Here is a 26,123-nt window from a genome sequence, read left to right as displayed (position 1 = left end):
AATTATAAACCCCAAGAAACAAAAAAACCACACCCTGTCAGTTTTTACACTGAGAGGCCCAAGACTTAAGGTTCTCACATGTCTAAAAGCACACAGAAATTCATCCACTGAGCCTTAAGAGCACCATTCATGCAGCAACTGCAGGACTATGGCACGCAAAGGCATGCATATGACATGCTGTGGATAGCAGGCCATTACAGAATTAAGTTAACTCAGCCAGGTTTGTTTTCCTGGATTATATTTTTATTTTGGCAAAGAGGGAGTGCTATCTTATCTCTAACCTCATTTTAAGGGAGGAAAGGAGGAGAGAAAAAACTATAGAATAACTACTGCATTCATCTGCTCCCAGTTCAAGAGCAGCTCCAGGCACTGGCCAATAACTAAATATATAGAATAAATATAGGGCTTTGCACCCAGAAAGAAAATAACAAAAAACTGAATAAAATTGCTAAGGTCTGAAGCCAAGGGTTTTTTTGGGTTTTGTTTTTTGGTGGTTTTTTGGTCTTTGGTTTGGTGGGGGGTTTTTTTTGTTCTTTTTCTGGTGTATAGAAATTAAAGACTGGATGGAACAAATACATCTTTTGTTGTAGCATAAGCCAGTGTCTAGCTTAGTCCTCCCATTTGCCAGACTTGGACCTTGAAAGCTGCTGTGTTTGTCTTATCAAAGTTATAAAAAATTTTTCCAGCTATTATACAAGAGCACAGAATGTACAGTCTAAATCTGAAAGAAAATAAATAAATTTTAAAATAAATAAATAGAAAAATAGCTTCAAGACTAGAATGACATTTTCAGTGGAAGCAGGAGGACAACTTGTCTTGACAGGGGATGCCAAACATTTAGAGCTGACAAAAGGAGTTACAGGCATGCCAGCTGTTTAATCTGTCATCCTGGTTATCATTGTAACAGGTGAGTTCCCTTCAGAAACTCAGTATCATGGTTAGAAACACAACGCAGAATATTCAATTCAGCTTGTGCATTTCAGCATGACAGTGCTATGGGAAGCACTACAGGCCAAGCAGCTACAGTCTGGTAAGAAGCAGGTCACAGCCAGCAATTAGTCTGCACAACAGGAAGCCTGAAAGGAGATGGTATCCCACTAAGGCTTGTCTGCTCCCCCTTGAGGTAAGCAACAAAAGGGTTCATTTGGATGACCCATGGATATGTCTGCAAATATCTAAACAGTATATCCAATAAATCTTCAATACTGAGGTGGTGGCATTGGGAGCAGTTATTGGACTGCAGCAACACCCTGCTTTGCAGACTGTTTGCCAACACCATCATCAACACATCGTTAAGAGCAGGACTCATACCTTGATCTGCTGAGATGCTGAACTTCTTACGACCTCTTGGAGACTCCTCAGAGCAGACAAACTAAGGTCAAGTATATTTCAGAGCTCTGCCTTCACAAAGCAGGTGGCGTACAGAGCACTAACAATAAATCTGAAACTCCAGTTTTGTTGTTTTATATAACAAGTATTACTCCCACCTATGTGTTGGTTCCAGAGCTCCCAATCCTCCCACTTAATTTTTCAGGGCTGAGGAAACCCACTATTTTACATCTTGACAGCATTTCTATGTTGCATTTATAATAACACTTAGCCCTAGAGAATTGCACCCATGACTTTTAACTGAAGAAATACAGCTGCAGAAAAAATAAACATCAGTAACTCAGAAAGATAACTGGATAGAGTAGTCATGGGAAAACAGCTGCTGGAGAGATAGCTCATAAGAAAAAGGCATGGAGAAAGAAGACCTCAAACAGCAGCCAAGTTTCATTTATTACAAAGAGGAAAGAAGATAGAGCAATTATATTGTTTACCACTCCTCCCATCCCATGTAATTGGAAAAACTGGTTATGAAGGGCAACCTGCTGACGCACTGAACTTAAAACTGAGAAAATGATGGAAGTCCAACTTCTATCTAAATAGAATAACTAAATACAGCCTAGCAGCTGTGGTGCAAATTAAACTGTTTTTTAGTACTTAGTGAAATACTTGATTGTCTCAACAGCTGCATGCTCCTGCAGCTTAGGAGGCTGCTAAGAGGGAATGTACACACACTGCCAGCAGTCTCTGGCATCACTTCCCCTAAGCACCGGTCTCCCTGAACTCTACATCACCACTAAGGTCATGTAGCTGGTAATTACCTCTGTGACACCTTCCCTTTCTGAGCATTGCAGATACTGCTGTTCTACTTTCATAACCATTTACAGATCCTTCTGTAATTCATCAGAAAGTTAATGTGTTAATGAAAACTCATCATGCATTTAGGTCCAGAAACAGTTTTAAGAGCTACATCTGGAATCTCAGTTCTGCATCCCATTACAATGCTCATTACCACAGGCTCTGATTGTATGTGTGGGTGCTATCCTTAAAGCATCACAAAACACATTATTTTTCTCCCAACAACTATATGCTGGTTGCAATTTTACAGTTCGGAACTTTCTACCAACCCCACCTCCAAACCTCTCCTATAATCCCACACAGTCAAGAGGCACTCACAGGTCTCCAGATCCATTTGATATTAACTCCAAATTGCTCTAGAACACAGGGGTTTTTATTTTCCTGAAACAGACCACCTCCATAAGAGTCCATACCAGAGCTCCTGTGACAGTGGTCAAAATAAACACAGAGATGAAGTTTTCAACTCTGTCTTTGTGTCTCTATACAGTCACTAGCCATGGTCCTGCATTTCTGCCACAGTTTCAGCTATGAGTGCCCAACAAATCATGAGTAAGCCAGGGCTTTGAGAGCTGCAAGTCACCCTGGGAACACTATAACCTCCAGAAAGAAGAATAAGGGGACTAGTAGGCATTGTCCTGGTGTTTCTCTGCACATGACTCGATCTCCAGTGTTCAAAAACTTAACAATTCCAAGTGCATACCACATTATTTCATGCATGGAAAGAGAAAGCATTAGTTTGACCTATGCAACATTAGATTTTCCAGCAAAATATATCTGGAACCTTAAAAGCTCCCTGAAATGCTTCCATGCAATTTGCCCACAAATCAAGGTTTTGGTTTATATAAAATGGAAAGAGCACTTGTGATACTGGAACACAGGTCTTCCACCTGAGTTGTATCACAGGACTGGCAGGGTGCTTCAGGCAGTGCAGGCGCAACCAGTTCATCTGCTGGTGTATGGTGCACACCTTATGGGTCTCAAGAGAGCTGGAGCTGAGTCTGGCTCTCTTATGGGCAACTTTCATACATACACACACACACCCCCTCCTCACCAGCTGACCTCAGACTCAGGATAGCTAAAGTTCTAAGTGCCAACACTATGCGTCACAAAATTTTTTGTGGTGCTTTTGGTTGGTTGCTGTTAAACCTTTAGTGTCTTCTAAGGTTCCTATTACAATGTTAACAGCAGGAGGGAGTCATGTGCAACCAGGCTGCCTTCTGGCAACCTTTTTGAGCCAGATAGAAAACAAAACTCTCAGTTCACCCTTTTCTTCCCTCCCTTTATAAATACAACTACTTACAAAGTCAGAGTACTTGCAGAAATCATTCAAACTGTGAAATAAACATAGTCATATAAATGCACATCTCTGCATCCATCCATCCCCCCATGTACCAGTGCCATGCCAGATCTATTACCTAAGGGCAAAATTATTCACACTCCCCCAAGACTGCTGTTCACTTACAGAAACTCACAAATGGTAGCAAAAGCCATCCACACATCACCAGACAAATACCACACCATCTGGCAGGGCAAGAGGGGAATATGCAGTCCCTACATGCTCACAAGGGCACAGAACATAACTCCCTACCCCCCACACACACCTTGTTTTTGTAGTTTACAGAAGTGAGCTGTAAAAGATCAGCAGTATTCCTTTCTTGGGGAGGAGGGCAAGGGTTCCTGAATGCAAACCTTTCGGGGGGGCGGGGTGGGGGGGAGGTAGGGGATGGAGGGAGCAAGGCGAGCCCAATGCCAAAGAAGCCACCTCTGGGATTTAGCGATGTCTTGGCTCATTTCTTCCCTCTCTTCAACCCTCATTACTTTCTTGTGTAGTCAATTTGCCCTCTTTCACCTTGCAGCCAGCAAAACCTTGTCCAGAAAGTCTTCAGAGGTTCAGCAGCCAGAAATACGAGGTGCCACAGTTACTTTGTGGTATTTTCTTAGATTACAGTATTTTATTTTTCAATAAGGAAAGTAACATTTAAAATATCAAAGTCCCTCAATATAGAGCATGAAGAACAAACAATGTTTCAAGTCTCCTGCACCTTCCTGCAAAAACCTGAGGTGGGACTAGATTTCCTGCCTTGTTTGTGAACAGAGGATTCATAATGTTTCTGCCAATATTGGTTTCTGCCAAGACTGGTTTCATCTCTTAGGGAAAAACTGAGCACCAAATGTCAGGTTGAACGAATTTACTCTAGGAACAGGTACAGCTCAACTGCTTTTGTACTGGGCAAAAAGCAGGACCTCAAAGGTACACTGGGATCCAAGCGACTGCAGTCTGGCTCCAAGTTACACAGCCCTCCCCGTCCTCCCAATGCATGTCAAGAGTCAGGAGTTGATCCTAAGGGTTCTATCTACACCTAGACATGGCTGGGTGCAGAAGGATGCAGCATGGACTTCAGTCTGGCGCAGGAGATGGATACTACAGGTTGGCTATTGACCCCTGGCAGGCTGACTGCAATAGGGAGTGCACAAAGAACAGGGCAAGTGACAAGACCAGCTCTTCCATCTGATGGCTCTGCTGACTCTCACATGCCTTCCATCTTCATCTCTCTTTTGGGACAACCAGAGTTATAGCCTTCTGGGGTTATCATGCCTTACAGGGTAATTTTTTCCACAGGATATTCACTGTGAGGGTCCTAAATATTTTTGCTAAAAATGACGTATTAGGTACCATTCTGAGACTGCTAGAAAGGAAGGAAGCCTTCCCCAAGGCTTCTAGGCTTTTGCTGCAGCTGAAAGAGCTGCTGTGAGTGGCTCTGTAGAACCACTGGTTCCATTCCTGGCAATCCCATTCCCTGGTCCATTAGTCACAGCAAGCAGTTTCTTGTAGAAACTGTCACAACACACAAACCCTTCTGTAAGCAAGTCAGCCTTTACAGATTATTAAGTAAAAGACATTTCTAAGCAGTTAGCAGATCCAATCTAAAAGGCAACACAACAACTAGCCCTGAAAGTACTGAACTATTACTGAGAAATTAAAAGAACGAAAAGAATTTGTTTTGCTGTAAAAGAGTATTAGCATACACATTCCATGCTCCTTGGTAGCAATTAAACTAACCAAAAGCAGATAGCATTGCTCCTCTCTTTTCCAGCTCCTTGAAAATCTTACACAGGGACAAATAACCATGGGTGTTATGTTGGTTCCTGCAGCACAAAAACACCTGCTAACCAAGGCAGTGGAACAAGGATCTCTTAAGGAGATGCTAATGCCTGAATACACCTATCAGCCCACTGGGAACACAGCTCAGGTTTGCAGAGATGCAGAAGATACCAATGCAAAAAGTGCTCCAACTCTCCCATCCCTGCATTTAGTGAGGGTGTGAGGGGATAAAAGGACTTTTAGGGCATGACAAGGAAAAGGGTTTTCTTGCAAGCAGGTTGTGGAATCCAGAGTCTCAACTGCTGTATTCAGAACAACTTTTCTTTAGGGAAAGGGAACCAACACTAACTCTCTCTGAGGCTGGAGATCTCCAAGCCAAAGCTAGCCAGCAGGCAGAGATGATCAGATGAACAAAAAGGATTTGGTAAGCCATTTGCCATCAAGAGGACATCTTCAGAGAGAAGAGAAAGACGGCCAAGCAGCTTCAGGGCTCCATCCTTGTACAGCCTGCGACCTGACAAAGAAAATGGGAAGAAACATCAACCAGAGACTGGCACCACAGATTAACTCTACACACTCACAGAGGGATGCTTGTCAATCCTCTCCTGTTCTTTCCCTGATAAATGAAGACTGCCTGCACAAACACTACATGCACCCTTGAGCCTAGATGTGAAAGCAGAGAGTACCCTACAATACTGCTGTTCATGGTTTCATATACTTGCAGGCATAGGAAGCAAGAATACACTAAATTCACCAGGTAGTTGCTTACATGAAAAGTTCCTTTCTTGAACTGTGGCCTAGCAATAGCTTCAGATTCTCCCCTGAGGAGGAATTAATCTCTTCATTCCTAACTGGTTCCCAAAACTTGATTCTGACATGACCCAAATCAGCTCCAAGAGAGTTCCTGGATGCATTTACATGCAGTCGTTCATGAACAAAACTCCTGTTTCAGGCAGCAGAGAGAAGGTGCCACTGTAAAAGAACCAAAGTCACCTCCTTCCAAGAACAGCAAGCATGTCGTCTCAGACTGACCAGAAGTCCAAGCCTTGAACTCAGGACCCAGCACTGCCTGTTATCAGGAGCACAAGTAAGATATTTATACAGAAGAAAAGAATCTATTCTGTTCTAGCTTCCTCAAAAGTCTACACGAACATAAGCAGCCTCATTTTTTTCACAGCAAAGATAAAACAGTGTCTTCTCATGGTACATGAGCAAATGTTACTTCCACCTTGTGTATTATTTCAAAGACAGATCCTGTAGATCCACCAGCTAAGGAAATGCACTGCCCATCTGGCCTGTCTCACAGTCCTCTTCCAATGTCACAAGGATAAGCCCTGCACTGCCACACTCACCCGCCTTGTTCTCCACAGGCTCTGCTGAGTAGAAAATGTAATCAACAGTGGCTCCAAGCCCCATGGGCATTGTTGTGACCTCTGGGCGTCCCCTCTGTGGCAAGAAGTGGCTGTAGACAGAGGTCAGGTTGAGGCCATGCTGGATAACACCTGAACACCTGCACACAAACAGTCACCAAGAAAGGAAAGAGAATTATGCCTTTTTGGTACTGCAGTCACAGCTGAATGTTCCCTTGCTGATGCAACTGTCTGAACTATTCCTATTTTATGAGCACATAAAATCTTTCAGAACTATTCGCTCCACTTACACCAAAGCAAGACAGACTCTGAATTTCCTTTGCCTTCAATACCCAGTCCTGTATATGCCTATGCCCTTCATTCTCAATCTCACCAACATAAAGCTGACAGAACAGCATCCTGCTGCTGGGACAATCCTGGGTGGACCTAGCTCTTTCAGATAGCCCTCCTTACCCTCTTTCACTCTCACATTTACTTCAGCCTTTCCTTCAGGCAGATTTTCAGGAAAACAAGGCTGAGTCTGAAGACTGTGGTCATTGAAGGTGCACCAAGTTACCTTGGGACGAATGGCTGAGGATCTGGGTCTTTCACCGTGGCAGCAGGCTTGGGCCAGTGTGCAGGGCGGTCTGCAAAGGAGCAAAGAGATTCCAGCCAGACCTACACAGATCCGAGAACAGGCTGCTCATCCCAAGTCTGAGAAGCTTCTCCCGAAACCATATGAATCTTTTTGCCCAAGAAGAGCAGATAGCTTGGAGTCATGAATATCATAAAGGAAAATATCCAGAGAAAACACAAGCTGTAAGACTAACAGGAACATCTCTAGAGCAGATCAGTGCAAACAACTGAGAACTCATATTCTGTCCTGCTGAGTACATATCCTTAAAGCATTCAATATTACCAAAGTCCAGGGTATTTCAACATTTGCCCTCAAAAGAAAGTTTGCTTGTCTTAGCCTACAGCTTACTCAAAGGGTGTCTAGAAAGGCAGAACAGAAATGGAGAAAGTAGAACTAGCCATGCCACAAGACCCAGAGGTGCAGGAATGTCTACTGGGTACCAGCTTCCAGAGACATCTATTTTGGGACCATCGTGTATCATTACAGTCTTCAGGTTGTTCTCTGCCACCGAAGTCTTGAAGCAGAAAAAAGAAATATACGTATCTGTTTCAGCTTAAAAGTTTAGAAGAAAGAGCTTCAAGAAGCTGAATATCAGTGCATCTCAAGGAACACAGTCAGTGTGTATGAGGGAGGAAAGCGTACTTCTCTGAGCTCTCATGAAATCTAATCATGGTCACAGAAGGCACCCTTCTGCCTTTTCCCTTTTCTCACCAGGCATTACCTCCACCTCATGTTTTCCTTGAAATCATAGAATCATACAGTTACAGAATGGCCTGGGCTGGAAGAAGTCTTAAAGATCATCTAGTTCCATCCCTCCATCCCATGGGTAAATATGTCACCCACTATATCAGGCTGCCCAGGGCCCCATACAACCTGGCCTTGAGCATTTTCCAGGGGTGTGCCATCCACAACTTCTCAGGGCAACCTGGCCCAGTGCCTTACTACCCTCTATGTAGAGAATTTTAGGAAGTTTAAAACCATTCCCCTTGTCCCATCACTATATGCTTGTGTAAATAGTCACTCTCCCTCGGTTTTTTATTAGCCCACTTTTAGTACTAGAAGGCCACAATGAGGCCTCAGTGGAGCCTTCTCTTCTCCAGTCCAAACTCTCTCAGTCTGTCCTCAGAAGAAAGGCTCCACTGAGCGAGGAGAGTGACAAGTTGCAAAGTCTCCCGTTAATACCTGGTTTAGCATCTGTCACACCTTCCAGGAGGACCAGCTGCGGCGGTCGTTCACAGGCAGCATCACAAAAGCGGAACTGCAGCAGGAAGTCCCGGCTGTATTCGCGTCTCCCTGCAGAGAAAAGCACAAATTGAAAGAAGAAAGTAACTACAGCAAAGTCATACCTCCCTCATACCTATATTTCAGACCTTTGGGCCTCTTAGAGCTCTTTCGTTTGAGAGAGGCTTTTGTTCCCAAGCACTCTGATACCATGAGACTAGAAATCACCTGATAACCTACATGTAGAACAGATGTGTAAAAGTAGAAGAACAGAGCACAGCTATTCCTATCCCTCAGATGCAACAGTCATTGTCAGCACAAAGTAAGAATGTCCTCTCTGAGACACCAAAAGTTCAAGGGACTTTCAAGCAGATCAGTTAGTGTGCAACTCCAGGAAATGTCTGCTGAGAAAAACATTTCTGGAGATCAGGCTGAATACAAGTTCTACATTCACAATTTCAACAAAAGCTATTTTGTGTGGGCTCCATTGTTTTAATCCTCTCAATGGATGCAGAGAACAGACATGATTGTAACTGGATCTTAGGAATGATTTCTTTACAGTGGTTTGCAAATACTATTCAAAACTACACCCCAAACACCCGGAGATTAAAGCAATGCCTGCTGAACATAGTTTACAACTGCACAAAAGTGTAAGTCTGGGAATATGAAAGAGACATAGAGCAAGTGTTACTGGTAGAGGAACATTCTGCTCCTCACTAGGGAAAGAAAATGGCAGAAATCCAATAGGTTCTGGAAAAAATTGTATTTAACTCATATACAAAGTAGAAGGAGAGAATCTTTGTCAAGGCCCTCATGCAGCACCTGCCCAAGCTACTCAGAGAGACAGCAAGGCCCACAAACTGCCCATCTTCAGCAAACTCATATTGTCAGTGAATACTGGAGCTCACCAGGTTTCTTTGGCTGGCACAGGGTGACATACTGGCACTTGTCTGTTACACCCAGTGAGCTTGGCCACAGTGGGGCCAGCAGCTTTCGTGAATACAATTGCTGGGAAAAGTCTTCCTGACCAGACACCTGCAAGAAGGCCAGGAAAGGAGAGCAACCATCAGTGACAGAGAGCAGATGTGCAAGCTATAGATAATGTACATATATACACTTGCCAGGAGAAAGACAGGAGAATGCTCTCTTAGAAAGGCATGAGCTAAGCTATTCAGAGTATCGTAAAGATATAGTAAACCTTCAGCTGTAGGGGACAGATATAATTAGCTAAAAGTCACCTGACAAGATACTTTACAGGTATCTTATTGAAGTGATGATTTAACTTGAATGATAACCATATATTTGACCACAGACACACAGTAAGACAACCACAAGAGACCCACTTCGAACTTTTTTTAGAACAAAAAATTTTAGTAAGTCTTGGTGGAGTTGCATTTCCCTACACTTCCAGACACATAGGAACAAAAATTCCACAGGAAAAGAAAAAAAAAGACTTTATATTAAGTGATCTATTATCACAAGTGTGCCTCAAGAGAAACCAGAAGAGCAGTGATGGAAACAACATGCACGCACTTGTCCGTTTCTTTCCCCTGCAGCGCTGGAGACACTGGGGAAGACTGCTGAATAATTCAATTCAGTATTAAGACTATTTCCTCACAAGAGGAAGAATGCAGCCATGCATTTCTCTAGCAGCAGACAATAAAGAGCTATCCAATCCCAATTCTGGCTGGCAACTACCTTCCAGGCTGGCATCCCATGGTAGGAAAGTTCACCATTCCGGATGAATTTGTAGAGTGGAGAATCAGGTACAGAGTTCAGGTCTCCACACAAGATGACAGGATAGTAGCTGCCTTCAGTAGTTCTTGCAATTTTGTCAATCTCTGCTAGCAGCAATGCCACCTGGGCCAGTTTGATATCGCCTCGACGGGGATTGAACAACACATGAGTGTTGGCCACACACAAAGGACTGACTGCATTCAGACCTAGACCTTCTGGGAGCACAGGCTGCAGCAGCAGCACCAAGCCCACATTATCCCGGTTGAGGATGTCCAGGCCAGGCCGGAAGTATTCTATGGGGCTGAGACTGATCAGCTGGAACCTGCTGCGCTTATAGCACACTGCACATCCATCTGTCTTCGTCCCGGTTCTCCGTTTATAGAAGCAAGCAAAGCCTGAAAAGAAACCATCACCTATTAAAAGGTTTATCCACTCACTACCTCAGGCTCAGCAAGTCTGTATAGAAAAGGTTCCTACTACATTTGGGTACAGCAATATACCCAATTCTTTTCCAATAACCACCCTTTATTATTAATTATTGGGGGTATTTTCTCTCTCCTTGTCCTTCTAGGGCCCTCTGTTTTGTTACTCTGATCTTTCAACTCAGAGACATCAATTGCAAAACAAAGGACAAAGGTCTAGGCAGATAGTTCACAAGTAGGGCCAGCAGCCACCTGGCAAACAGGAAGAGGTCTCTTGAAACTGAGTGCTTAGAAGATGTTAAGCAAGAAGCACTGCTTGGCCAGTTCCATGAGCTGGATGTACAGACCCACAAAAGCAGGACATACCCATCTCCTTGAATGTTGGTTCCAGTTGCTCCCAGTAATGGTTCTCTTGCACCTCCTGGAGACACAGAACCTGGAAGGAAGGCAGAGACCTCACTTGCTCCACAAGTATTTGCTAGTCACCTTGTTTTGTGGAAGGAAGAAAGTGGAAAAGTGCATTCACACACCAACCCTCCAAACAGAAATGTCATCACTGCAACTCTGTCCTGTACTTTCCAGATGAAAAGCACTAACTTTCTGGGTCACAGTAGCATATCATTCAGTTTTTCAGCAATGAGATAAAAGATGCTTCATCCCATAAAGAGGACTCAAAGAATAAGAAATTCATGGAGTCCTCTTCTATGCAGGCTTCCCCTCCTGTACTGCCTTAGAAGACAGGTTCTTCTTCCTCTACTTCTGCTGTTTATAAAAGTTAAGCCCTGCTATCAAAGTATGACTAGTTTCTACAATCAAAGCAAGACATACACCAAAAACACAGTCTGTGAAAGTTCACACTCTCAGACCAATCAGTGTCCAGTTACCAAGCAGGCAGTATCTTCCTTGCCCCCATCTTTTTCTTTTCTTAATACTGTTAGATCAAACAAGGAATTCAAATTCTGGTGACACTGATGTAGAGAGGGCTTAGTCATACTTACATCAGGATCCCAATGCTGGATCTCCTGCAAAAGGTTTGGAAGGCGGTAGTTCCAGTTCAGGATGTCTGGATGACAGTGTACATAGAGATCAAGGCCCTGCTCCACCAGGTCCTGGGCAAGGATGTTGTAAGACATGACTCGAAATTCAAAGAGGGGAGTGTTTTTTGAGACCTGCTCTAAGACACAGGGCTGGACAGAAAGATCCTCCCAGTCTCTCCATAAGATCTCTATATGCAAGAGACAAAAAGCAAAGTTACAGCTGCACTGGGTACCTTGCTGATACTTTGGTTCCCCTGGGACCCAGAGAACAGCCATTCTCATTCCCCAAGCTAGGGCACTCTAGCCTCTGAGCAAACCCACACCCACTCTGGTTTTCAGGTGCTCTTTCTGGATATCTATGGATAGTTATCTGTAGGGATGGCATAACACATGACCACAGTCAAGCATACTGAAACACCAGACCCACTTTTCAGTGCTTCCTAGAGTACAAAGCCAGCATTTGAGAACAGTAACGAACATATATTGATATTCAGATCAGACAGTCTCACAGCACAGAAACCACTAGCTGTGACCAGCCCTCCTCAGCAAAAACTCACTTTACAGTTTTCACTAGCAGATCCTGTCAACTCTGCAGGGGCAACCAATGTCTTGCTGACAGCAAGCCCAAACACAATAACCTGACCACATTCACTACAAATGCCAATCCCAGACTAAACATTAGATTAAGAGCCATCACTGACCATTGTAGGGCACCTCCGATGAGACAGGATAAAATGGCACCGCTTCCTGAATGGGCTGGGCTGGGAGCACTGGTGGCACTGCCTCTGCATCACATGCTAAACTCCAGGCCAGCACAGCTGGGTCATCATTCAGCACCTCCACATTGATACCAGCACAGCCAGATGTCTGGTGATCTGTCTGTGGGACCACAGCTGCCCAAGGAGCACTGCCTGCTACAGTCACTGTTTCCTCGGATGGTAATCTGGCCAGTTCAGCCACTGCATGATCCTGCAGGTCTGAAGAAGCCAAGGCATTTAGCTCCAAGTGCTGCTGATCAGTACACTGGGTGAGTTCCGGAGACGTATTCAGGTCACTGAGGCTGGACATCAATAGTTCTGAACCTTCTAACCAGTCACTAGTGAGTGTAACTGATACTTTCCTCACTGTTGGAACACTCTCACTGGCTGGCAAATTCCCTACTCCTTCCTCCAGCCACTGCTGGAGAAGGGCTTCTTGCTCTTCTGGAACTGATCTTCCTCTGGTTGCAGCAAAGACACCTTCTATCTGGGTGGACGGGCTCTTCGCCAGAAGCACATTCTTTCGATAGGTAAAGAAAGCATCTGTCATTTAAAAACAAAATCAAAATCAAACAGCCAGAAATGCTTTCTTACTCATTATTTCCTTATTCCAACACATTTGCTGTAACTCTGTGCAATACAACCATTCAGTATAGTAACCCAAACAAATTATTTCTCTGAGGGAAAAAAGTTACAGTCTAAATAACTTCCCCTGCCTCCTCCAGAATGCTAAGCCACAGTCCAAATCCAGTCATATTAGTCCAAGCCACTGAAACTGCATACAATAGCAATGGCTTTATCAAATCTAGAGAATGCAATTCTAACTCATGCAGCAGCACAGAGAGTCAGCCAAGCTGAAAGGCCTTGTGGAAATATCAGCTCTCAGCAACATATGTAAAGGCAGTCTCTAAAAGTTAGTTGATCGTGCATGGGCTAAGAAGCTAAGAGACCATCTTTTGGAGCAAGTTTCATTCCAGGGACTGAGCAAGAAATAGCAGTCAGCTAAGAGAGTAAAATACATCACAAGAATGCATTGTAGAAGAAAAACCATTCTGTTACTAAGAGATAAAAAATGAAGACACATAGGGACCAACATATGCCTCATTAGAGAGAGTATATGCACAGAAGAAATCCTGATAAGAATTACAGATCACCTGATGACTGACATGTGGCAAAAAAAACCCACTTTAAACTGTTTTAATGTAACATTGAATACGGTAATATTTGTGCAGTAAAGTAGAAAAAGACAGAGATTCTTTTCACTTGCATCTATACAAGAGATGGCATTTACGCTTCACTATGAGTTCTGCACAGACACTTGTCCCTACTGTTAACTAGCAATTACTGTTGATTACAAATCACTTTTTTCTCTGCATCCCTGTCAGTCAGCCAGAGCAGTAACATAGAGGAGTCAGCAACATTCATGTATAGTTTTACTATATCTTTTGTGTCAAAGTTTTCTGTATGTGTCAGAAATGGAGCTTTAAGAACCATACTCCTCTCTGTCAGTTTGTAATTAAGTTCATTAATGTCAGAAACACCAACACACCAAGGTAATGTTTCCACACGCCCCTGATCAGGCACGATGAGTGCCTGCAAAAGCCTGTTAATACACAATAGGAGCTGAATTTGACAGGAGTCAGCTCGCTGCTCACTATGAAAAAAGACAGGGTGCCAGCCCAGTAGTTGCTACAGGCCCAGGGACAGGTTCAGGCTGGAAGGTGGCTTTACATGAGCTCAGTAATCACAGACTGTGAAGCAGCAGCAGGACCTAGGGAAACTAAGTGAAATAGCGATGCACACAAAACATATGTCCATCCACGAAGTCACCCGCAGGTCCTTGGGGGATCACAGATCTCTGAGCTGCCTATCTCCAGCATCTCCCCAAGCCTAGAGAGCAGGTTGGCGGCAGGAGCTGGAGCCCCGGCGCAAAGTGCACTCTGCATCTCCAGCACAACAGCCGGCAGCTGTTCCCTCCACACACGCAGCTCCCCGCTGCGGCCCGGCCCAGCAGCCCCACGCCCCATCTGCCTAGAGCCGGAGCCTTGGGAGCTCCGGGGCAGCTGCACCGACCCCAGCCGCCGGGCCGCACCCCCCTCAGGCCAGGGCAGGGGACGGCGAGGGACATCCCCGCCCCTCCGGGCCACCCCCGGCAGCTCCCCGTGCCCCCGCCGCCGCCCGCCCGGGGCCGGGTTACCTCGGAGGGCCTGGAGGAGCCGCGCCGCCGGCAGCAGCACGTAGCAGAGCACAGTGCCGATCATGCCGCCCGGCCCGGCCTCCACCGCCCCCAGCCCGGCCCCGCCGCCGCGCCGGCCCCGCCTCAGCTACGGCCTCACGGCGCGGGCTCGCCGGCGCCTGGCGTGCCCAGGCACTCACCGCGTCGGGCCCCCGGGGCTCGCAGCGGTTCGGGCTTGGCCCTCCCCGGGCGCCGCTCCAGGGCCGCCCGCTCCCGGGAGGCCGCGGCCCGTGGTGGGACGGCCCCGCCGGGGTGGGGCCCTGCCTGCCCCGCTGTAGGGCAGGAGCGCAGCCTGCGGAGGGGCCCGGCAGCCGTGCTGTGCTTGAGGGGTCAGAAGCTGTGACCCTGGGCTGAGTGAAGGTTGCTTTATGGCTCCACCACCCTGAAATTTGTGGTTTCAAACAAAAATTTTCACCCCCTGTTCTCCAGAAATACAAACAGGAAAATTTCCATGATTTTTTGTCCCCAGGCAAGCCACCCTTTGCTCCAGATGTTGCACAGGCTTTTAGAACAGCACTGATAATTTCTAAGGTTTTGCAAAGCACAACTTCTATGCGGCAGTGGCGATGGGGTGGGGGAGACAGCAGAGCAGGAGTGTGCCCTCACTTGGTGCTGCTGAGAGGTCATCAGAGGCTGGCAAAATCAGTCCTCACCTGGCTATGAGTACTCTGGCATTTGCAAGTTGAGATCCATCATGTGCTGAAGCCAGGCAGTTGTATATGAAAAGTGAAGTCCTGGTTGAAGTCCAGAATTTCAATGTTTGCTTCACTCCACAATCACATGTTTTCATCATCTGAAGGCAAACAGATTGAGCTGAGCACACTACAGCTTTTTAACACCAAATACACATTTCTGACTTGAAATCTCAGTAGCCTTCTTCTAAACTCTGAGTACCTGCGATGAAGTCAAGATTCATATTATCCCTGCCTTCCAAAATGCCCCCTTCATGGTGACCAGCTGCCATCTCATGGGTCATAATTAAATGAAACACTTACTCATGTGCAGAAAATCACATTGTGAAAAGCCAGTGTCCACAAAAGAGACAGAGGAATCTTGCAACTTTGAGTAAAGGGATGGAGTCCACTTGGCCATACTCCAATGGGGTCTCTCAAATTTTTGGAGGATACAGCCTCCTTTTCTCCTAAACTCATGGCTGCAGGTTGCCCTCTTCCTTTCCCCATTAGCTGAGACACTAGGAAGGTACAGACTTCCCAAACTACGTACTACATATTGCCTTAAAGTTTAGAAACTCAAATTATCTAGCTTCTTCAAAAAATGCAGGTTAATATTCATTAAGACATTACGGACCATTTCTAAGACATTAACACCCGTTTCTTGTAAAATCCCCACAGCCATTCTTCCAGAACTTGATTGGTTCTTTCAGCTGGAGTTGTTTGTGAAGACATTGAGACCCATTTCTCCCATTAGTAATTAGCACAATGAGTGTCCACAGCTAGGATCTGAGATTATGTTATAATGTATATAAATAATAATCCTACCACTCTTTTTCAAATCCCCATTTACAGAACACCACAGACCATCAAAGAAGGGACTTGTCTCAAATCCCACAGATGTCTCTGGGAAAGCACTGGACTGTGGTCTCCCATCTCCTGTTGCGGTAACCAATCCATCATTGGTTTCTAGTCAGAGAATGTAGGATGTTCTCCAGAGGAAGGATCTGCAACATTAGGAGCTCATGATTGGGTCATTTAATACCAGCTTGTTCCTTGAAAGGAAAGATCTAAGAAAAGATCTTCAGACCCAACCCACATCAGAATACTCAGACTGAAATCAGAGAAGAATGTTAGCTGATGCTACAAACAAGCAAGCAGCTATGGCCAAATAGCCACAGTTGTTTGGCCTACACTAGAAAAATATTTTCAAATTTTGGCAATACAAACAAAGCTAACAATGGTCACCTGCTTCAGGGTCAAGCCTTCCACTGGATTTTGTGGTATTTTAGTTTTTATCCAAATGTAATCCTTCCACAGTCTCTAATGACTGGACAGTTTGAGAGGTCTAGAACCCAAGGGAATAAAGCCACAAAATTTGTCCTATTATTTTGGGAAATAAAAATATTTTTAAGTCTATAAATTATTTCTGTTCAACCTTTATCAGAAAGCCTCTTCTGTTACAGTTTTAGTTTTATCACCTTAGGAAAAGTCACAAAGTCCTCGGTAAAAAAGATGTAAAATAATAAGCACTGAACCACTTTTGGCACCAACAGTAGTTGGTGAAATGAGTGAGTACTTGATTCAAGGCCCCATTAACTGCTGACATGTTTACAAGCCACACTTTATTACTGAACATACTGGGAATTTGGCAGTAGGGAAGTCTGAATCTATTCCAGACTAAAAAGGTGAATGCATTCCTATCTTCATCTCATTTAACACTATAACTGCCACAGTCTGACTTTATCATGAAATTGTACAAACTGGAACATGATCTTAAAGGAGACAAGAACATTTAGCAATGGCCTCACATGACTTTTTGATACATTTGGGAGGAAAGGGGGAAGGTCCACAGCCAAAACCATAGCTATTCGCAGTTATTGTGAGCTGACTAGATCCCAGAATGATGGGGTTTCTGGCACTGAATGTCACCCTTAGGAGTCAGAAGGTGCAGGCAAGGTTACATAAGGGTGATATGGCAGCACAGAGTAACCACAGGCTCTGCAGGGCTTTCTCACAACACCGGGAAAGCCCCTGCAAACAGCACATAGGATTCTCCTGTTTATAAGCAGCATAAATCAAGAACTCAGGTCTTACAAGTGGCACCATTCCTCCTGGAGATGTTTTAACACCAAGCAGCTGTGCTTTTACTGTGTAGGTGTGAGAAACATACAGGACCTAGGAGGTGGCTGTGAACTCTTTATTTACAGAAGAGAAAAAGCAAATGAACCTGTGACTCACTAGTGGTGACACTGAGAATAAGTCTGAGAAGGATGCAGGTGTAGGGCTTACTTACTAGCAAACTCACTCCAGAAATTCTCAGAAATTGCCAAAGAAAAATCAGCAGCAGCTAAGAGGGACTGTGGTTGCACCAGGCTGATCACCTGTTGGGAAGGCTTCTCTCCTGAGGCCAGGCAGCAATGAGAAGAAGGGTGGCGAACAGGGATCCAGAGTACCAGTGGCCAGAGGTGGGAGCTGCCATCTGGGAGCACTTGGAAAAAGCAAAATGAATAATTAGAGGACTTTGGCAGTACCACCGAGCTGCCCCTACTGCCTCTGAGATGTCAGAGCTCAGCATCTTTTGAGACCAGATCTTGTCTGAGCTCTTCATTGTCCAGAAGGACAGACAGGGTATGGGGGCAGCAGGGTTTTCTGAACCTGCTGCTCTCAGGCTCTGCTTGTACACAGCAGAGTCAGGTGCCAGGGCTGCTCACAGCTCTTTGGCCTGACTTCCTAACTTAGCATTACAGTTCCCCTCAAAGTTCTAAACCTCCTTTGGCCTGTCATTTAGTCATTACATGTTAATTTCTTATTTTCCTTTGTTGCTATGTATGCAATTGTTTCTTAATGCAATTACTGTAAGGCATGGGGGACCACTCTTCTAGGCTTGTTTTTTCTATATTTAAATAGCTCATAATGCAATTTATGAAGTGCCAAAATGATTTCTAAATCTACCTCAGAAGGCTCAATCCACACTCCGTGGGACTGACTAATGTACTGGGCACATGACTTGTCTCATGACTTTTTTACATGGAATTTAAGCCTATTTTTACCCTTCCTTTTGTCTTTCTCACACTACAGTAATGTAAGTAAACCCATCATTTGACAAATAAAATCTGGCAGAAGGAAAGGGTCTTAATAAAGGAGATGCAGCTGCAGAGCTGGTTGAAGTGTGGTGATGTGGGTGCCAGCTGACCAGTCTTTTCCCCTTATAGATCTGAATGAATAGCTGAACTGCTCCACATTCCACATCAGTGCTAGGTGACACCCAGGAAGGGTACAAAATTACAGGTTAATAACCTGGAGCTCTAAAGGGCAATAGAGAGTAAGGGGGAAAGGTAGTAAAAGCAGTGACAGGGACTGAAAAGGAAGATTCATGGTAGAAAAAAAAATGTATTAAACTATTAGCCAGAAATTATTTTGGCAAAATAACACTTCATAATTTTTTCATGCATTTAGTCCCCTTAAAAGGGAATTTTCCAAATTCTCTTTCTCTATAACTATAAAATAAACTATGAATTGTGGACAAGAGAAGCTGTATCACTTCCAGTGAGTCTGCTTACACTCAATCCCAATATACAATGGCATTCAAATGCTTTTTCTTCTGCCATGCAGCACAAGTATACTACAAAGCATTCCCAGAGTCTGATCACAGAGTCAGCCCCTGTGCCTGGGGAGCTGTCAGTCAGTTCAAGAGAGGTAGGAGCAGCTGGTATGGTTTTGGCTTGCATGTTTGTGGGGAAATGGGACGAAGATAAAAAATTGCTTTGCCTGGTGGGCTCAGAAATTGAGAAAGGGGAGAAAGGTAGCTTGTGAAGGAATAAGAACCTAATGTGGGAGAACTGTGAGTTCCCTGCACATGGCCTGAAGAACTTGAGGAAAGCTTAGCCCCAGAGTTAGCCCTTCCCCACACTGGAGCCAGCACCACATGCATGTAGTGCACAGGGAGTGCTGGGCACAAAGCAGGGTTGCAGGAGTACATCTCCAGCATGTTGAAGAGGGGCTTCAGTACGACTAATGGAAGATCTGTCACATCCAGGGAGTCACATGTCTGCTAGGCTTGCATTGACAAACTGAATCTGCTTCATGACAGACCAGAATGAAATGTCCAAAATGAGTGAGCCTCATTTTGGAGTCTGTCTTGCTGGCTGGTGCCTCAGCAGAGAAGGCAATGCAAGCTCCTGACACTGACCTAGGAGTTGAAACTGAATGGTTTCTGACCATCTGCACTCACTAGCCTTTCCATACTGACAGAATGGTACCTACCAACTGGTATGTATCCAAAAAGGAGCCAAGGACATGATCCTGCCAGAATTCTAACAGCCACATGTAATCTGGCTATTGATAAAGACAGGGGGGGAGAGGGGGAGAATGGGAATTTCCATTTAAGAGCTCTCCCTTTGACATTAAACATCTTTCTTCAACTACTTTCTACACACCAGGGCTATTTATTTGTTCTCTATTGTCTCCTCTAGTTGTTAATAGAGCAGCAGGAGGAGCTAGCTGAAACCAGGAATGGGACTGCATCCCTGTTTGTGCACTCCTGATGAAACACTGGAGCTAGCACTTGCGGTCTGCACACCATGGGTTTGCCACAAGCCTTCTAGTCTTTTCTGGTGGCTCTCCTCTATTTTCTGCCTTGTGAAATCAGTCATCTGATAAAACAAGTCTTGCGATCATTTTTGTAACAGTAAGATTTATCCATGATTTAGGAAGATAACTTTCTAACTTGTTATAAATGGAAGGAAAGTCAAAAAACATAATAACACAAGAACAAAGACTATCTTGTTGAAGGCTACAGACTGCACTGGAAAATGACTTTGTTGAGAGGGAAATTTGTCTTGAGGTTAGACTGCTGAATGCATATAGCAGCATGGAGAAATATGATCTCCAAGTATGGGGTTTGATGAAGGAATTCCAAATGACAGGTTTTTGTGGAAATACAGCCTCCAGCTGCACTGATATGTCTCACTGCAGCTGTGTCAACAACACCAAGATGAAAATGCTGGCATTCTTTCTGCTGGTTGTAAGCCAGAACGTTCTGAGCTGCCCTACCTCTGCTGGCAATATCAGCTGCATGTTTAAATTAAGGGGAAAAAAAAAGTTTTTACCTGATGTCAAAAGTTCTCAGTTACACAAAAAAAAAAAAAAAAAAAAAAAAATCAGTCATGTTGCAGACTGGTGAGAAGCTGCAGCAAGTCACTGGAAAACAAGTGGATAAGAAAGGAAGATACATTTACTCCTGAAAGTCTGGGATAAAGGCATGGGGAGAACCAGGGGATGATAATGCATAAGGAGTAAAACTGTGCTGTTGTTGCATAGTGTTACTTAATTTTATTAAGTAGTTTAATTTATTTAATAGAGATGGGGGACACAATGCACCACTCATCAATATGCTTTTTCTCTGTAGATCCTGAGAAGGCCTTTGCTGACATTATAGGCACAGAGCCCATATACTTGGAAGCACACAAGCTGATGGAAGTGGTGCCTGCCTCACACTTGATTCAAAATTTGGCTAAGCCTTACATAAATCTGAACCACCATGGTCTAGGACCTAAAGGTGTCAAAAACATTGTTAGTGGTGGTGAGTAGCCAGTAATGGTGGGGCCAGTGTTCTCAAGAACAATAGGAATTTTAGGCCCCTCTCAGGCCTGGAAGTCATCAATGAGTACACAGTGTGGGAGTAAAAAAACATAGGAATCCAGGGCATCCCTAATGTTTCTCATCCTCTGCACATGAAAGTTTTGTGTGGCAACTGATGTCCTTTAATGGAGTTACCTCCAAAATCAACTGATGCTCTTCCATGGAACACAAGCCCTCAGTGCTTCTAACCCCTACAGGGCCACAGATAGGGCTGGAGGGACTCCTGTATGTCTTTGTTTATCTTTCTGTCTTCCCAGTCCAACACAACTATTACACAATTAGAGTTTGAAGACAGCTGCATTTTGGTAGAAGGAGCTATATGCATAGGAGAGATGTTGTGAGAGAATTCATCCCTTCAAGACTTGTACCTGATCTGACATAATTTGTAGTCAAAATTATTGCTCATCAAATTCAATCTTCTGAAAGAAAACAAATTTTAACCAAACAACTGTTGTTCCCAGGCAAAAACATTCAAATCCTGAAATTCATTATATTTTCTGCTGCAATACTTTTATAATGTACAAGCTTCTGAAAAGCAGAAGTGTGCATGTAGTGGCAGTCTGGTGAGTCTGGAACTGTTATCTTCATTAGCAGATGTGACAGTAATTATCGTAACTAAGTCATTGTAGTTTATGCTTGGCCAACAGAAAACATGTTTTTGTTAGAAAATTTCATTCTCCAACATGACACGGAGAAACTTTTCTAAACAGATTAAGGGAATAATGCTAAATGTTCAGATATGAACTGGTGGAAATGTTCCTTCAGTTTGAAACTGGGATATACAAAATGCATTTTGTTAGGCCATGGGATCTGTGTTACACTGAAAGAAAAGAGTCTTGGCAAAATGCCTCTTGGCTCACTGAAGACAAAGATCTATGTGAAACTGATGACTCTAGGGCTTTATTTGTGTTAGGAAGGATACAGGGTTAAATACACCTATAACCTACACATTAATTAGTGTCTGGCTAACATTTCTTATGTTGCTCATCTTATATTATTCCCTTGGTATCCTGGGCACTAAGAAGACAGTAAAACCAATACAGTCTTTGGACCCATCCTTCTTATACTCCCTTCTTTTCTTCCAGAACATCTCTAATAAGAACCTAGACACATCAGGAGGTAAAGCCATTGCCAATTTGCTTTTGGTTAATTTGTCCTACCTCAATGTTTTTCAGCTCATGGGGGCTGTGTGCACACAAACACTGATGGCAGTAGAAGTGAAGTAACATGTGTTTCATTCCAGTCTCTCACCCTGAAAATACTACTCAGACTATGGGCAAAATCAATCTCTCAGCTATGTCTCTGATGGGAACCCAGATTAATAGTGGAAAGCTAGACTTAAATGATTAAATATTTGACCTGCTCAATTTCCAGCATCTCTGAAAACCAGTCCCTCAAGAGGAACTTAGTTAATTTCTGGAGCATCTCCCACATCTTTGGGTAATTCCACTCCACAGAGCAAAGTAGTAAAGTGACAAACTTCCCTATCAGGTTTGGCTGAGGTAGAGTTAATTGTCCCCATAGCAGCCCTCATATTCTGTGATTTGTATTGGTCGCTAGAAAGGTGTTGATAAACATAGGAAAATTTTGGCTCCCAAAGCATCAATCAGTGTCTCTCAAACATCCCCCCTCTTCACCACTTGGCTGGTGGTAAGCAAGACCTTAGGAGGGAACATAGCTAGGACAGCTGATCCAATCTCACCAAAGGGATATTCCATACCATATGACATCTCCTCAGCAATAAAAGCTAAGAGAAAGGCAGGGGGTAAAGGGAAGGGAGGATGGGAATCTGCAGCACATTTGTTATTATAATGTTTGTCTCCTGGACCACTATGTGTATGCACCACTATATAACACCATATGTACTAAAGCCTGACTTTCTGGGAAGTGATGGGAAATAGAGAATAAATATTTTTTTTCCTTTGCTTTAGTGTGTGACCTTTTCTTTTGCCTAATTAAACTGCCTTTATCTTGATTCAAAATGGCTTTTTCTATCTTATTTTCTCCCCCATTCTGCAAAGGAGGGGAGTGACAGGCTTGGTGAGCACCTGATGTACAGCCAAGGTCAACCCACCACAACTTCTTACAGCCAGATACGGACTGTGATGGACTGGAGGTTTTACCTAAAAGCACATCTTTCTGCAGACCCAGCACAGCCCCACAGGAGAGATCAGTGCATTATTAACATACTTTTCTTCCCCAGGAAACAACTTTGGAGAGGAGACTGCACCATACTTTGCTGAGGCATGAATAGTGAATTACCTGAAATCCAAGGTCATCTGCAGCCCTTTCTTGGCATGATTTCACTTGGCAATGCCCACATGATTTCCTGGCATAATTCTGCTAAGTGCTTAGTACAGAAATAAGAGAGGCTAAGAGGACACAGTGTTGGATGAACTGCATCAACATTTTTTCAGAACAGCTGAAAAACAAACCTTCAAAACCTTCAGTTGTGTAAGAGAACACACCTTCATAAAGTTGTGTTCATAAATACCTGGTGGATAGTACAAAACACAGGGCATCCAGATCCAGAGCTTTCTGACTGGCTCACAGGCTCACCCTCATCCCCACAGGTGACTGTAGCAACTATGAGCTGTGTATGGGAACACACATGCAGCGTGAGAAACCACAGTAACAGAGCAGTCTGTCAGAGAGGAAGGAGCTGAAAGAGAAGTCCCTCAGGGTTTATAAAGCAGAAAATTACTAAAATCCCAGAGGATTTGAGCCATTGTTTGTTTTGATTGCAAAGTTTCAGGAGCTATTTCAGTTTTTCATAAGTAGCCCAAACATAATGGTTTTAGCCATTGCACAGTAAGCAGCAAGAGACACAGACTAGAAAGGAATAAAATAAAGCTGCCTAATCTGTCTGTTCAGAGAGAGAAGCTGAGTGTGCTAGTAGTCCTTCAGAGGAAAAGCAAAAAAACAATTAGTATTTCAGTAATCTCAGATGCTGTTACTACACTGTGAAAGACTTGCATGAATATCTGAATGCCCTTCTTCCCTCAGTATGTTCCACACACCTGCTACCATGATGGCGACAAGCATGTGGTGTGAGCATCCAGTGTTCCTTGAGCATCTCAATAATGCAATGCCTTCTGTTTCATGAACACCTTCCTTCTCCTGGTTCAGTATTTCCACTGATATGTTATCTCTTTCTAATAAAAGCCTGTATATTTAAAATATGGTACAATTACAACTGAAGCGAGGGCAAGGCAATGTGCTCCTGCCTTGAAAAAGCCTGCAGGCAACACAGAGATCAGTACTAAAACTTTTGACCTTCCTAGTCCAGAAAAATGCCTCTCCAAAATTCAAGGTTTTACATCTCTTCTCTCCTTCAGCTCACTTGAAGCAGGAGCAGCAGAGATTACTGCAGAATCTGTTTCTTTCTGTTTTGTTTCTAAAATGAATATTTTTAAGTCAGCTAAATTCACCATCTGCCTCCATCCAACCTTCCATACATGGAAAATTTGGATGAGAAATTCCCCCTGAGAATGCGAAGCAAGTGTTGGCAGCAAGTCCTATCCCTCCCAGTGTCACAGCAGACATAAATGAATTCACACATACCCTGCTCTAAGTAGAACTTACACCTTGAAGTGTGTGATGCATGTGAATTGGCACTGGCACTTGTACAGCTGGGCACAGCTATCATGTGAAGCTGAATTCCTCTCCTCTGATAATCAAATATAAGTAGAGTGAGTCTTGATATTTTAGATGTTGCAAGGAGAATCTTGACATTTTTCACAAAACCCAGGCAGTGTCTATTAATATAAGAAATCCTCCCTCTCTCTACCTTTCTCCTTCACAATGTAAATGATTTGCTAAGAATTTATTCAAGCACAGGATAAGCTGTCTTTGCCACGCAGGGCAATGCCACGGCACTACCTAAAATAGAGGAGTATTACCAAGCCCTGGCAAAAGAAAGCCAAAATTGTCTTCTAGTAAGACAGGGGTCAATAATCCCTGAAAAGGCAAAACTGAATAACCAGCTAAGATTTCTCCAGAGGTGAGAATTGAGAGCTAACACATCTTCTCAATCCAAGATCAGACTCTAGGAATTCAACTCAGAAAAGCCAGCTTGCTTACAGAATGCTTACAAGCTGCATTCTCAACTAGACCTAGCATCACCATCCCGAGAGCCCACAAATGACACTATGGTGGTTGAGAGGCATCTTTAAAGCTGTTAATGTATGCCTGTCTCTGGACACCCTGTCTTGGTAAATCACTGCAACCACCCCAGTCTTTGGGCCTGCTGTTTCAGATTACGTAAATAAACGTGTCTGTGTGCCTTGCTCTTAACCTGGCTTGAGGTAAAGTCACTAGCTCACCCAGAGGCATTCCCTTCTCTCTCTGTAGCCATTCAGATTGTCTTAGGAGCTGATAGCACAAAGGACCTAAACAAGAACGTGTCTTCTTCTAGCCAACATTAACAAAGAAACTTTTCTTTCTAATTGCAGGAATGGGGACTGCACATGAGGTCCAAGGTGGGGGAGAGATGCTGTTCATGCACTCAGAGAGGCACACAGCAATGTAATGCCAGATAGCCAGACCTTGTAGCAGGCAGACTACCAGCCTGAGCTCTGATCTGCTGTGCTACCAAGAGGAGCCAAGCGAATGGGAAATGTCCCAAGGGGCACAATCCCATCCAGAGGGGCCCTATAGCAAGTACCCATTCAAAGGCAGCCCATTGCCTCAGCCTTCCCCCATCACATGACTGAATATGATGCACATCACATCCCTCTACATGACAGATGGATATATGGACCTGATACATGGAATTTCACACTAGGAGACAGAAAGAAACCAAGAAGGTAACTCCCCTTGACTTGGAAGCTTGCAGACTTTTGTGGGACAGAGACAAGATATGATGAGATAACAGAAAAACCCATTCAAAGGGACCACAGTTTTCCACATGCCTGCTGAAGAATGGGAAGAAAGGGTCATCCTTGAGGTTACAGCATGCCTTCTGCTAGACATGATATCCTCATTCTTACCATGTCTAGATCTATATCTCTTCTTTTACAGATGGTCGGTAATCCCCTGACCACAGAAGATGCCACTGCACTAGTCACAACCATCAGAAAGAACAGATCTCCCTCCAAATTCAAGACTCCAGGACCATACACTA

At 44.1% G+C, this 26,123-nt stretch overlaps 1 protein-coding gene across 2 annotated transcripts; it reads right to left on the bottom strand.

Annotated features, from left to right (window-relative positions):
- Positions 1–4,107: 4,107 nt before the first annotated feature.
- ANGEL1 (angel homolog 1) lies at positions 4,108–14,936 on the bottom strand. 2 transcript variants are annotated; one of them, XM_071426754.1, is made up of 10 exons: positions 14,825–14,936; positions 12,392–12,991; positions 11,652–11,878; positions 11,020–11,089; positions 10,193–10,626; positions 9,403–9,529; positions 8,456–8,566; positions 7,214–7,283; positions 6,640–6,797; positions 4,108–5,801 (listed from the first exon to the last, which is right to left on the bottom strand). In XM_071426754.1, exons 2-10 carry the CDS (start codon positions 12,756–12,758, stop codon positions 5,632–5,634), a joined length of 1,734 nt encoding a protein of 577 aa, XP_071282855.1. In that variant the 5' UTR covers positions 12,759–12,991; positions 14,825–14,936; the 3' UTR covers positions 4,108–5,631. The 2 variants fall into 2 exon arrangements, with proteins under 2 accessions (XP_071282855.1, XP_071282854.1); XM_071426753.1 differs by lacking the exon at positions 14,825–14,936 and adding an exon at positions 14,646–14,795.
- Positions 14,937–26,123: the final 11,187 nt, after the last annotated feature.

The sequence above is a fragment of the Agelaius tricolor genome, unplaced genomic scaffold, assembly GCF_023055355.1.
Source record: "Agelaius tricolor isolate 1412-34295 unplaced genomic scaffold, bAgeTri1.0.p SCAF_5, whole genome shotgun sequence".
In the NCBI taxonomy this organism is placed as follows: Eukaryota; Metazoa; Chordata; class Aves; order Passeriformes; family Icteridae; genus Agelaius; species Agelaius tricolor.
The sequence above is the reverse complement of the archived record's forward strand: the minus strand, read 5'-3'. Positions and strand labels throughout refer to the sequence as shown.

Bases quoted from the DNA above. Each gene is read 5' to 3' on its own strand.
- ANGEL1 (XM_071426753.1), bottom strand. From the start codon at position 14,709: ATGATCGGCACTGTGCTCTGCTACGTGCTGCTGCCGGCGGCGCGGCTC. The intron at 10,627-11,019 runs GTATGTCCTGCT...GTTTCTTTTCAG, and splicing joins ACCAACATTCAAGGAGATGG to GCTTTGCTTGCTTCTATAAA. The intron at 7,284-8,455 runs GTATTAACGGGA...GCTCCTTTGCAG, and splicing joins TGTGACAGATGCTAAACCAG to ACCGCCCTGCACACTGGCCC.